This window comes from Rissa tridactyla, chromosome 14 (assembly GCF_028500815.1).
Source record: "Rissa tridactyla isolate bRisTri1 chromosome 14, bRisTri1.patW.cur.20221130, whole genome shotgun sequence".
NCBI classification, from domain to species: Eukaryota; Metazoa; Chordata; class Aves; order Charadriiformes; family Laridae; genus Rissa; species Rissa tridactyla.
In genome coordinates, this window is record NC_071479.1 from 12,192,546 (window position 1) to 12,205,411 (window position 12,866).

Genomic DNA, 12,866 nt, shown 5'->3' on the forward strand with positions numbered 1-12,866 from the left:
TGGCTGTGGTGGCTCTCCAGGCCACAGGATGCGGAACAGGGATGCTTTTTGTCGATGGCACACACATCCGCAGCTACCAGATGTTGCAGTGAGTGACCTGTCTTCTTAGAGCTTTGGAGTCCTGAGCTGCCATATTGTTACTGCACCTCCTAAACATTTATGTAATTTAATTACTAATTTGAGGTCCATCCAGTTCAACCAACTCAGGAGTTAAAGCTGAAAAACCTTTTTCATTATTTACTTAAACTTGCAACAACTTCTTCCAGTTTCATGTCTCTTCCAAAAGTGGAAAAACTGGGAGCCTTCCTGGGTCAGAGGCCAGATTCATCTGGGCAGTAACTGGGAGGTGCTTTTTGTAAAGGCACTTTCTTCCCGCCACTTCTCTAATCAAAACGTGTGTCAGTACTTTGGGTAAAAACTTCCAGTTGTTCCCTTCCTATATGGAGGAAGGAATCACAGGATGCTTGAGCCTGGTAGGTTGATCTTCAAGCATATTAGTCTGGGCGTCCTGCCCTGTCTACCTGGTGGTGTCATTTCCGGGGTGTATTTCAAGGCAGTGTCTTGTACAAATGCAATCTGAGCGGCTTCTTGAATTTCTGGTACAAACGCATTGACCATAACACCTATCAGGAAGACAGTCTCCAGAAGGGATGCCTTCCCAGTGCTGCGGTTAGAGGTGTTCCATGTGGGCCTGGATAATACCAGAGACGGTGGAGTCCCACTCCACTGACAGTGTTTGCACAGTCGCTTAGTAGAGTGGCATTTAGTTTCTCTGTACAGGCGATTTTGCTTTGTGTGCAGAAGGTTCAGGTATGAGCAGAGAGAGAGAGAGACAACTCGTGTCAACTGCCCTCTCCTGTGTGGAAGGGACACACACAGTAAGTCCATGGAGGTGCGTTAAACCATTTTTTTCTCATTGCCAGACTTGGTAAAAAAAAAAAAAAAAAAAAGGATAGGAGATGAGGACAAAAAGGACAAAACTACCATGCAATTTTTTTCCAAACGTTTTTGGAGACCTCCAACTCACTTTCACTTGTGACATAAGCCAGGATTTGAACCTGGGTCTCGTGGGGGGGTGGGAGGGTTGGTTGGTCTAAACAATCCATGTCATCGTAGTCACTTTTTCCCACTGTGCCTTGAGGCCTCTCATTCCTATGATTTATCTATCAAGGGGGATGGACTAGCTGATGTCTCCAGTTCCTTTTCAGCCCTGTTTTATGTGATTCGCTTTTAACTGATTTGATTGCCAAGTTTTCCTGTTGTCTTGCATTTTAGAAAGAGTCAGGAATGTAGTAGATGACAGAGAATTTGAGAAGCCTGCTCAGGAGCACTAAGGATTGGCTGGACCAGAATTCATGGGCTGGGAGCTTCATGCAGTTGAGGTCTTTTCCAGCCGCATCAGACATGAAGCCCGTGTGTCTGAGCCCAGGCTTCGGCACGGCGAGGCTGTGAGGCTGCAGGGAGCTGCAGGAAAGTCATGACAGCAGTTCTCACCACTCCAGTGGTCCGCAGAAATACGTAATGAAACGATGATCTGATACCAATTCTCAACAGTCCCCGTCACTCCTGAAGGAAAGACTTCTTTCCCCCAGCTCCCTCCCTGTACAATTCGCACGCCACTGAGCCCAGCAGAGCCTTGCTAAACCATGTTCAGATGAGCCCATAGCGTGACAGTGGACTCCATGAATGAGTTCACGTGTGGTAAGAGTCTGGTATACAGCATAGACCATACACATTAGTTTGGCCAGTTCACCTTTCATTTTATTTATGTCTAGTTTATCCTTTGAGTCACTACAGCAAACACATTTGCCCCGATATTGCAAACCTAGCTGAAGTGAGATGAGACCTCACACTATTTGTACTGTTGAACTTCTGCTAAGGGACACCAGCTTGAGAAAGTGGGGGGCACCTCAACTGTGCTGCACAGTGATGTTTGAGGACACTGCAGCTACTGCCAGGGTCAGGAACCACCTCTGGAGGTGGAGGAGTCTTCCCATTCCAGTCAGGAGATGGCCCTGTGCTGTTGCTGCAGCGTGCGAAGCAAGTGACCTGCCAAGAGCACGGGCTGGCAACACGGCGTGGAGGAGCAGGGCCTGCCTGCTCGGCCCTGGGGAGGGGTAGGGTGGTGAGTTCACTGTTGGAAAGCACAGAGGACCAGAGGATGTGCTGTAGCTTTTCCAGACATCATGGGCAAGCTCTGAGACAGTCCTTCAGTCCTCCTCTGGAACCTTCCAGGGAGGGTGTTTGAGAAGGGAATGCAGGTTACTGGCAAGCACAGGGACATCTGGCATAGTGCTTCTGTAGGTGACATTCTACATATTGTGGTGAGGACCTGGTCTCCTGTCACCTGTGCTAGAGGCTTCAAGGGCTGCTTATTGTCTTAAGGAAGAGGAAGGTAAGGGTTGGGGTTTTTTTTCAGGGGAGGAAGCCATGATCCTTCTGGTTCAGTCAGGGCTGGTGTTTGTGGGCTCCCTAAGAGCCAATCCAGGCCACCTCAGCCAGAAGGTGTTCAAGAAAAATATCTACCTGTTATCCCTCAATGAATCTGGCCCATTTGCCTCCAAAATTAGGTTATTTGACCTTTCTGCTGTATTCAGGGCGTGCAATTAGGTAGTGCAGAAGCATGTTGTCTTGCTTTCTGTCTGTGTGGTTCTGCGTCCAGTATTGACCAGTCACCATCCCTGCTTTGTTCTCCACCCAGCAGAAAGTGCTTTCAGCAGGAGAGTGGAAGGCAAAGCGCAAAACAACTTTGAAGAAACAAACAGCAATTCTCAGAACTCCAGCGGTAAGTGTGTTCACTCCCTCCTGCTGTTGTTTACCATGTCCCTCTCCAGGGCAGGATTCAGATGTGGTCGGTGATGGTTTATATATTTGGGGTACCTTCTTTCTGCTTGCAGGCAGCTAGCCTTCCTGGGGTGGTGTCCTCTTCTCAGTCCTCCTCAGGTTCCTGGCCCTCCAGAGCCTGTAAATAATGTTGATGTTGGGATCCTGCTCCCGAGGTCTCCATACTTTAGCACAGATTTGTCGATGGGGAGCAAAGATGTAGAGAAAGGGGAATACGGATGGAGATGAAGCAGTGCTTGTTCTTTGTCTGTGCATCAATGAAGTCCTTGTGAAGCAAAGCTGTTCGCAACAAGCAAGAGGAGTTTGAGCACGATGAGTAGAACAGCACTTTGCATATTACAGTGATGCTAAATGTGGCAGTTTATTTACACATCGCTGTAGCTGTTTGTGAGTTTGCTACACGGAGGTAACAGCATATCAGATGTGATGAAGTGGGACCAGAGTACATGTGCTAGAAGGAATTCAAATTTACCCCACTTCCGGAGTTTCCTTTGAGTTTTAAGTCCAAGTGGTAGTAATTAAACAGAACCACTGGCTTAGGCAATTTTGTTTAGGTACACGGTTTATAGAGTTTTCTTCACAAGATTTTTATCTTGCCAATGTATCCCCCTGCCTTCAGGTGGGACACTGCCATTCTCTGATGCTCCCTAACTGGAGCATAACAGACGGACCGGTTGAAATGTAATTTCAGCACCTTGATGCAGAGATAAATAACATGCCAGCAGAAAAGGCTGGCCTCCCTCCATTCCCCATGCAAGAGTACCAAAACGTGTGGTGTTGCAATGCCGTTAGCTGGAATGGACAGGTAAGGGAAGGGATTTCTCCCTGGAGCGGGCTACACTGCCTCTGTGGGGGGGGGTTATGGCTGCCGCTGAAGCAAATACGGGGCTTTGTGGAACCATGTTGAAAAGGAATTAAGTGATGTTGGAAAACCCACGTGGAGTAGCAGAGTGGGTGATAGTGAATGGGAAAGAAGTTGTTTGTTACTAAAATACTGCGTATTATGTTTTGGGGAACAATCCTGTACTAATCGAAGCATTCACCACAATTACAGCTGTTCATTCGGGGACAGAAAAACCTAAAGAAAAGAGGTGTAAGCAGAACCCATCAGGTGAGCTTGTCTCTGTGTTTCAGGCGCTTGTACTCTTTAGTCCTGTTCCCCTTGGGCAGCAGCAGTCAGGAGTCCTCAGGTCTGTGTGCAGTCAGCCCAGCCAGGCTGTTAGACGTGACACAAAACCGCAGGTCACTGACTGCCAAGACTTACTAGCCTGACTTGCTGCTCTGAAAGTGGCCACTTGCCTCTCAGCAGGTCTGCTCCTCAGGTCTTGTCTTCTGTGGGCAGTAAGAGTGGTTTGTCTGAAGGGTTTCAAAGCCTTTAACTGCACGTCTTTAAATGCCGATACACCATTTGGGTTCCCGACTCCTCTGGGGCCCTTTGAAAGCAGCAGCCTTAGATTGTTCCTTTTTTATTCCTGTCAAGCCCTGTATAACCTACAGAGGAATGACAGAATTGTCTTCCTTCCTATCAAACAGCTCGTCTGTAAAGCCAAGAAAGCTGCAGGAGGGGAAGAGAACCCCCAGCACGGGAGGGGTCCAGGAACCACTGGCAGGAAGCACACACAAAAAGAGTGGCCGTATTGAATAGTCCGAGACTTTAGTTCTGCCTGAACTGCTGTTAAATACTGACCCATAGTTGCTGTGACGCATCTCACAGATTCTCCCTGCCATCTCCTTGTACCAGCTCACATCACACTCATCCTTCTGAATCTGTTTCTGTCTGAACTGCAGCTTTTAAAGGACATGAGTAAAAGCTCACAATAAAAATCAAAACAAAGCCAGAAATTCTTACAAATTGAGTAATGAGTTTTATGTGATTTGCTTGTCTTACTTCATTGTAAGATGTGTTTCTGTCTGCAACACATATATGGTCAGTTGATTTTAGTGGCTTAGTCTAGGGCCTGGCGGGCTGCAGGGTAGTTGCAAGGTGCTCACCTAAATTTTTTGTGTGAGCCAGGAAACCCGAGGAACTGGAGTGAGCTGCTCAGGACTGGTTTGAGGGGAGCTGGGCTCTGGTTGGAAGCAATTCTTTTCTGCGTTAGGCAGCTGACACACTTCTCAAAGCCAGACTGGTGCATGGGGATGTATAAACTTCTTCCCGTTTCCCACTTGCCGTATCTATTCTGCATCCTCTTTTCGTCCTTAGCCTGCTTTCCCCCCTTGACTCCATCTTTGTGCTGCTTCCTGTGTGTCCCATTCAGCGCTCTCTTCCAGCTCTTGCACCAAGCCATTTCTTCTCTTTTATTTCTTCTTGTTCTCAGGAGTTGGTGTAAATGTTCTCATTGATAGCAGCCTGAGTGAGACTCACCAAGTCACGCTGTGAAACACACTGGTGATTAGAGAGGCCATGGAAATCTCTGCAGGCATCTCTGTGCTCAGGTGTCCAAGCAGAGCTCTCAGTAGCTTCCTTTTTGAAGAGCTGACGTGCTCTTCGCCTCCCCGTTTTCCTTATTTCCATGGCTGTGTTTCTGTAGGTGGGACAAACTCTGCGTGGCTCCGTGTTCGGGTGTGTGATGTGAACTCTTGGGAGTAATTCTAGCATTGTCAGCTTGTCCTCTCTTGTGCTCCAGCCAGCAGATTTCACACAGGCAGGGGAGCAGCTGGTGATGATGTGGTTGAGAATGACACCAGGACGGACACTTCCGTCCTCCCCACTCCCATCTGCTGCTTATCACCCAACTCACCCTGCTGTAAAGAATAATTCCGAGGTTTGGGAGGTAAATGTAGGTCCCAGTTGAGCAGCCTGAGAGCTGTGAGGCTTGGCCTCATTGAATGCTTGATTCCCTGTGCCACTTGCTCTTTGTGGATGTGAGTTCAGTGCCACAAGCTCAGTTATAGTGATATCCAACAGAACAGCAGGATTTTTTTAAGCCACCATATGGTACATTATGCTCTTTCCCTGTGTCACCATCCTGACTTGCCGTGCCACAGACCGCTTCGTGTCTGGAGTGATGGGGAGGACCAGCAGAGCAGGAAGGTCAGCAACTAACCCACCTAAACTAGACTTGGGTACAGCGCTGTAGGGAGTCCTAAGTGGGAATAAGACAACTGGAAGGGAAAACGTTGGATTTCAGATGTCTCTTCCCTGTGCATAGCCCCAGTCCTTGCCATAGTGAATGCAGGTACCTGGTATCCTTATCTGAGTAACCTGGCATTTTACTGTCCATAGAACAGCAACAGTTCCTGTTCCGCATGGCAAACCCTGCTCTGGGGCTGCGTTTGAGTCCCTCTACCAGCAGAAAGTCCTTTTCTCAGCAGGGCATGATGGAGCCACAGAGGGGATGGAGAAGGACACCTCGCGACTGGGAGAGTGTCCTTTGTCTTAATAGGAAAGAATCTCCACAGCTCCTTAAACTTGCTTTTTGACGAAACCTGGAGGTTTCACAGTGCTTTAGAAATAGTATCTGCTAAAATATGCAGATTGCTTCCTGGTGTCACTTCTGGAGTGCAGGCAGCCAACGCAGAGGTCCCACGTCACATGAAGCTTGTGATTATTCACTGCTGAAGTAAGCGAGGTCCAGAAAACAATGACATACCCTGATCCCGAAAGGTGGAATTGGCTCATTGCAAGGCGTAAGCTGTTGATCAGCTAAGATGCTGTAAAACTGCTTTCAAGAAAACATTCCTTGGTAGTAGTCATTTTGCTGAGTCTTGATGTGTGCAGGGTTTTTCTGTGCTAAATTCCAAAAAAATATTTGAAGGCCAAGCTTGTGAAATCCTTCTCTTGTAAAAGCTAGTGATTATCAGCCGGAGCGTGGGAAGGAAGAAGCCCCAGAAAGGGGCAAATATGTGGATTGTGTCCAATAGTGAAGGTTTGCTGCCTTCCTCTTGCAACGTGTGCGGCTGGAGTTGGGGGAGAGCGTTGGGCTGGGACGCTGCAGGCTGGGCCCCGCGGTGGGGTGGGGTGGCACCACGGGTGTGCTACTTCCCAAGCTTTTGGATCTCTCCCTTGTCTCACTTTTTGTCTGACTTCAGAAAACCGTCTCCAGCTTAGTGTTTGCAGCATATTCCAGCCTTGACCAGTTGTTTTGGACACTTATGGATGACTCCCAAGTAAAATGAAGAATTTGCGGTTACACCACCTGTAGGCCAAGAGGGATGAAGGAAATCATGAGGCTTTAAGAAGAAAAAAAAAAACAAAGCAAAAAGGGGGAAAAAAAAGGTCTTTAGTTTAATACCTTAAAATACAGCCATCAAGGAAAAACACTAATTGAAATTGGCAGTATTTATTGATGTCTAAGCTTGCTAGATGTTATGAATGTGAAAGAGACAAAATTATGTAGGGAATTGGGAAATATTTTTAACTTTCAAGGTTGATTTTAGCTGTGTAAATATGTCTCAATTTCATCTGCTGCATTAGGTAACTATTACTGTCATAAGTTCCAGCGGAGCAAATTTTAGCATTTACAGTTTTTAAAATGTCAGTGCTTTTCATTCATATTTACACAGGGAAGCTTTTCTTTCCAGCAGCGTTTATTTCGGGCTGGGTGGAAGGGCAAGGGAAATAACTTCTTTTTTGAATCAGTTTGTGCCAAGCTGAGGTGAGATTGAGATGAAAAAAAAGTTAATTTCCTCCTTTTGATTTAGAAGTAAAAAATTTTGGAAAAGGCTGAGAAGTGCCAGTTCTGAAAATTTAAAGGACGTACATAGGACCAAATTTTAAACACACGCTTAGTGGGATTTTCAGATTTCCTGATCTTATATGCTGGATTTCTTTCTAGTGAATCAATTTTAAGTGCAAAACGTTTTTCAGTAGTGCGCTTTATTTTCCTACGTATGTGGCACACTCAAGATTTAGCTAGTGAAAATGTACACAAGCAGCATCCTACAGTACATTAGGGATCCTAATTCCCGTCCAGTTGTAGCATGGAACTATTTCAAGCAGAAGGATAATGAGAAATGTCTCATTTGCCACTTGCCACATAAACCCAGTGTTTTTAGCGTGTGTTAAACAGCGTAGTCTCTCAAACAGACATAGGCAGTATGAGCAGAACTAACCTTTAGTTTTATGGAAAGCAGCAAAAAGACAGAGTGCAAATCAGCGTTAAACTTGTGATATAAATCTCTTCTGAAGCTTTGTTTGGTGGCGATGGGGGCAGACAGAATGTCTGCGTGAGCTCCCCGTGCAACTTGTGTTGCAGGAACAGGAGTTCAGTTCCTGCTCTTGCCCTTACGCTGCCAGGTCCCGAAGCGCACCCGCAGGGGAGGCCAGACTGGGACACCCAGCGGTGGCTGCTGCCAGGCTTCTGGGATGAAGCAAATTGCATCGTTGTGTTGAGACTGTCGTCGGCATTACTGTGTGTTCGTGAGACTTGAGTGGATGGATGATCTCGCTACAGAGTAAGGATGTTCAGGTTCTCACACTGCCAGCTCATCCAGGAAAGCTGGTTTGCGCTGACGGTGCCAGTGTCATGGTGCACATATGGGAGGAGTCAGCTAGGGTGTGTTACAAACACTGAGATCTTCCTCCTGCTCTGTTGTTGGCCACACATTCTGCTCTTTCTCTGTAGTCCAGTGATCATGCAGCACATCCAAATCTGCTTGGATTTCTTCTGGGAAAACATGACTTTCCGGCTAGGACTTTTCATAGAGTCATAGAATGTGTTGGGTGGGAAGGGACCTCTAAAGGGCATCTAGTCCAACCCCCTGCAGTCATCAGGGACATCTTCAACTAGATCAGGTCACTCAGAGCCTCATCCAGCCTGGCCTTGAATGTCTCCAGGGATGGGGCCTCCACCCCCTCTCTGGGCAACCTGGGCCAGTGTCTCACCACCCTCAGTGTAAAGAACTTCTTCCTCATGGCTAATCTAAACCCACCCTGCTCCAGTTTAAACCATTGCCCCTCGTCCTATTGCTCCTATCGCTATTTTGGTGGGTGAATACAGCTTTAATGCTTGGTGCGTAATAATTCTTGATTGTTGATTACAGTCTGATGTTGGCACAGCCAGCCCCCTACGCCTCTGCCTCCTGGACCAAAGCACAAAATACAAATCTCATGCAACTGATTCATCTTTTGGTAAATCTCATCTATTGGTTGGTTTGCAAACAGCACAAGCCTGGTGCTGCTGGGAGACCCAACCCTGATAATGATGGAGTTTGAGGAGTGAGGAAAGGGGGGAGGCTGTCATTATGTGAGCTCCCACGTTGTCATAGCTAAGCTTGGTCAGTAATGCTGACCAAGGGGCAACACAGTTGCACGTGCATAGAGCTGCATTTTTCAAGGCAGCCTAAAAATGATGGCCCCAGATGAAGGTTTACCATCTGAGTGCGGTTCTCGCCTTTAGAAGAAGAGTAACACGGGGAGAGGGTCCAGTTAATAAAGTGTCACTTTGCTCCGTCGCATAAAGATGAGTTGCTGTGTCGACTGGGCATTTGCGTGGGACTGAGGTTTCCAGGAATGAACTGTTTGTTTCTGGTGCCACATTTATTTAAGTTGTTTCAGACTTGTCGTGTTGAAGGGGCAACTTGTGGACAGGAAGAAAGGTAGCCTGGTTAAAGTGACCACTCAGCAGCAAGTCTCTGTGGGTGAAATCCTGCCAATTGCTCGGGAGCTCTGGGACACCAAGAAGGACATTGAGGCAAGAGTGTGAGCAGTCAGCAAAATTAGGAACAAAGAGCAGTGGTACGAGGTGTGGATTGCAGCCTTCAAATGCAGATACTGGGCCGGGCTGGAGCTGGCCAGGACGTGGCAAAAAGGGTCACTGATAGATTGATGTATGGGGAGAAGAAGATGAACAACTGCTTCAGTTTTTTCGGGAGGATCTGTGGAGTGAAAGATTAACAAATCCCTAAGCAAGCCAAATTATCATTAATCATTCAAACTATGACACTTCTGTGACTCTTCTCTAAGTAGTTGGCTGTAGTGGAACTGATTGTGCTGAGGCAGGGACATTACAGTGCGTGGATACCAAAATGGCCCATAATATAAAGACCAGAAAAATCCCAACAGTCTTTCTTCACTTAAAATACCGCAGTAGCGATGTTTAGCGAGTGGCCTGAACTCCTGTTGCAGACTGACGGTGGTTTTCCCGTGTCTAGGAAGTCAAGCACAACAAGGAGACTGCGTTAGCACTCCTGGCTGGAAAGCTGCCAGAGAGTGTGTTGAGAAGTCGTTGTGGTGTATTAAGCGGTGTGTGGCACTGCTACGTGCCTCTTCCGGATGAAGTTGACTTCCAGGGGGACGGTAAAATGCCGGGTTTTAGCCCTCAAAAGCTTACTTGCCTTTGGGGTGCTGAAAAAACCCTTTAAAGTCTGAAGCTATGGGATGATCCAGCGAGCATCCATGTGTTCTCTGAATAAGTGCAGCGATTCCCAGAGCAGAGGCAGAGAGTACAAATACTGCAAGAATGGTACCCGGAGGAGCCTGCCCTGTTCAGCTGCTCGGTGGGACCAGATTGGGAACCTGTTTCAGTGAAGATCTTCCTCCAGATACAAACTTCATCAGCTGCAAACAGCGCTCTTAGTGCAGCGCTGGGTAATAGAAATGTGTTCAGCGATCAGCAGCGTTCGTATCCAGCTGGTGCCTTCCCTGCATTCCCTTTCCATAGCACTGTCTGTTCATGTATTTGCCAAGCATCATCCATGCCTTCATCTTCACTCCTTACTGGCTGGCCCTGGCAGCTGAAGCCCTCTTCAACAGCTCAGGTCCTCGTCACAGTGAAATATTTAACACGAAGGCTCACTGTGCTTGAGCTGTGGTTAATGAGTTAAGTTTTCCTTCCAAGCAAACCAGTCCAGGTCTGACCGCCCCGAGAGCCTCGTTCACCGATGTGTCAGTTCATAACTTTGGACTTGGGACCGTTCTGTAAATGCCCTGAACTGATGAGTGACTATTTAACACTAATGGTTTCTTCCCCTCTTGCAGGGGTTTAACACTAAAGGACCTCACCTGAAAACTGTAGGAAACTGCAGAGGGTTTGAGGGGCTGAGAATCACCGCTTCTGCTCCAGCCCACCGCGGGGTGGATGCAAACGGCCCCTGGTTGACCAAGGGCTCGTTGAGCATCCGGGGTTTCCATTCCTTTCAGTCACACCTTGAAGAGGGGAAATCTGCAAGGTGTGCTCAGCGGAAAATGGGTGTTCTCAGCCTGAAGTACGGGGCACTGCTTGGGAACTCTCTCCGTTGGCATGCCATCCAGTGAGCCTGACACACCTTGGTTTTCTTTCCCAGCTTCAGTTTGAGGAAGCTGCACAGTGAATCTGAGAATTTGTGTCTGGGCCCCAAAAAAAGCATTTGTAATGGGTGTCTTGCCCCCTTAGCTTTTCTTCTGCTGGCCCTCCCCATTGACTGTTTCCATTACTATAGCATAAGGTGTATGTTAAAATCTCTGGACGTTTCAAAATGGGAAGGAAAGACGCAGATTCCTAGCCTTGAGAAACTTTGCAAGACACTGAGAGAGAAAATTCACAGCTGGACGTGTCATAATTTGCGGTAAACGGAGACCCCCATCCTGCCGCAGTTAAATCTGGAAGTGCGGAGTAAGGATAAGGATCAGTGAGCGGACAGGTGGAGCTGTGTAGCATGCAGCGGGGTCTCTGCCAGTCTCAATATTTAAATCTCTTTCTTTTCTGCAGAAACCGCAAGTCCCCTGATTTCAAATCCTTTCCCGCTTTTACAAAGTAAGTGTGATGGATGTCTGTGGTGCGCAAAGGCAGGGACTTCCACCCTGCAGCCGTGCTGGCCTGCCCTCTTAGGATTTTTCATGAATAAATGTTTTTCTATTGTGAGTCCAGGTGTCAGGAACAAAATGCCTCACTTCTGTGGCTCTGGTTTCTGATCTAAATCCAGCAGAAATCCTTCAGGGTGTTCCTGGGCAGTGTGTGGCTGCTAGACGATATAGACTCACTCACAGCCTTCTGGGAGTTAAGTTTTGTGAAATATGCCAGTAATAACGCGTTCTGAGAGACCAAGGTTTGAAGACTGGAAATTAATCCATGTTCAAGTTATATTTATGCTCAGGAAAACTTGTCTTTATGGCTCAGCTGATGGCACGGCTTTGCAGAGACAGTTCCCTTTGGCTTGAGAGCCCAGATGAGAAATGGGAGCCCGGGCCATGGCGGTGAGCCGCAGGAGGGGAAGGAGAGCAGGTCTGGGATGGGCGGAACCAGGTGGTCTCCGCTCAAGATTCTGCACTGGGTCCTCGATGCTTTTAGCTGGCAGATCTTCCTCCTTTGCCTTACAGTGTGGTTGGTTACTGCTTGGCTTGCGACTGGGTTTTAGGGGTGATAGTGTCTGCGCCAGCCTCCAGGACCACTGTCCCTTAGCGTAGGACAGCCCGGAGCGTGGCACCCTGAGCACGGCCACGGCGGCGGAGGGCGCTCGTTCTTTCTCCATTTTCAAATATGAGAAAATATGAGAGCTTGGTTCAGAACACGAGAGTTTGCCTTGGAAGAGAAATCCAGTTATTGCCAACAAATTTAACAACTGGGATGTATTCGGGACTCCCCTTTCTAAAGCATGCTTCCCAGCCTACACCTTTTTATGTAGCACCTCTTTTGTTGTCCGAGATAGGTGGCAGTGACAGAAGTTCTGCTTTCAAGAAACTTCCACTTACTTTGGTGTGTGATGGCGTTTTTCTTGGAGACTGCTGCCGCCGATTCTTTGGTTTGTGTCAAAGGTACGGGAAGATGCGGTTACACTGTTATTAAAGCTAAAGCCCACGGAAACATTGTGCGAAAACACTGAGAGGTTTCCCTCGCAGTTCTTCTGCATTTGTTTTTCATCAAAATGTGGATAGAAGTGTTGAAATGTGGGTCTTTTCTGTTGAGGCGAGAGCTGCCCGGGGGCCTGCTCCCTGCGCTGCCGTCAGTCGCTGAGCTGGCTGCTGCGTTCCACTCGCGCACAAGCAGCTCAGGGCGTTTTCTCTTGAAACTTTCTGTTAAAAGCTCTCAACTCGTGTTCCCTCCTGGCCTCAAACCAGGCTCTGCTATTTTCGCTGGCTTAGATGTGGCAATGAGACTTAACAT

At 47.7% G+C, this 12,866-nt stretch overlaps 1 protein-coding gene across 17 annotated transcripts in view; it reads left to right on the forward strand.

Annotated features, from left to right (window-relative positions):
* ZNF618 (zinc finger protein 618) overlaps positions 1-12,866 on the forward strand; it is a 171,539-nt gene that overhangs the window by 136,374 nt on the left and 22,299 nt on the right. For 10 of the 17 annotated variants that reach the window (XM_054220261.1, XM_054220268.1, XM_054220263.1 and 7 more), the window contains 2 exons: positions 2,702-2,785; positions 3,899-3,955. In XM_054220261.1, coding sequence (XP_054076236.1) covers positions 2,702-2,785; positions 3,899-3,955 — 141 coding nt within the window. The remainder of the gene's footprint in view (positions 1-2,701; positions 2,786-3,898; positions 3,956-12,866) is intronic. The other 7 variants (XM_054220267.1, XM_054220277.1, XM_054220278.1 and 4 more) reach the window with 3 other exon arrangements.